The sequence below is a fragment of the Vittaforma corneae genome, assembly GCF_000231115.1.
Source record: "Vittaforma corneae ATCC 50505 unplaced genomic scaffold supercont1.5, whole genome shotgun sequence".
NCBI lineage: Eukaryota > Fungi > Microsporidia > Nosematidae > Vittaforma > Vittaforma corneae.
The window spans coordinates 94,915-95,699 of NW_006889838.1; the positions used below are offsets into that span (position 1 = coordinate 94,915).

Consider the following 785-nt stretch of genomic DNA (forward strand, 5'->3'; position numbering starts at 1 on the left):
TGTACAAGTTTTTCAATTGCAGCGCAGGACTGAATCTGTATCTTGGTGTTTTATGCATTGTGGTTCTACTGGCCTATTTACTGATCAATCATGAGAATTATTATAAGTACAAACCCTTCTTTATTACAGGATACTGTCTTTTGTTCTTCAAAATTGTATTCTATGTATTCACATGTGGTGTAATGTCAAGTATCATTGGAGATGTTTCATCCGCTGGTAGTCTACCAATATACTACAACATTTTATACCTGTATGGATCTAGGGTTTTGTTTGTTGAATTGCTGATGCTGGGACTTTTACAAGACCTGCTTCTTTTCGAAAGAAAGAAAGAGACAAGAAGACTTACAACTCTGTTTAAGTGGTTCGTTATGATCTTTTGTATTGTAGCTAATGTGTGGTTTTATGATATTTTCTCATCGTTTTCGGACAAAGTTAGTGGTAAAGGAATGGCTGTTATTATAATAATGCTTGCAATGCAAATATTCTTACTCTGTGTCTTACCGTTCATCATTTACCTCTTATTCATGGTTGTTGAATTTCTAAAGAAAGTTGGTGATTTTGTAGAAAATGTTATTGATTACGTAATACGTAAAATAGTTGCAGTTGTCAGCCTTCTTTTTACATCTAAGTCTGTATCAAAACAAGAACAGAACACACGTAGTGGCTCTGTCTCAGAAGAAGATAAAGACGTTTTAAATCATACGTTTAGTAAATTTTTGGTTTAATTAATTCACTTGACGTGTATCAAATTTGTAATAATATTGTATAAGTTATTGAAAAGGCTT

General features: G+C 32.6%; 1 protein-coding gene across 1 annotated transcript; it reads left to right on the forward strand.

Moving 5' to 3' along the window:
• Nucleotides 1–2: 2 nt before the first annotated feature.
• Nucleotides 3–725, forward strand: VICG_00802 (uncharacterized protein; the record flags this gene model as incomplete). Its single annotated transcript, XM_007604189.1, has 1 exon — nt 3–725. A coding segment is annotated over one exon (723 nt), but the record flags the coding sequence as incomplete, so codon positions are not given.
• Nucleotides 726–785: the final 60 nt, after the last annotated feature.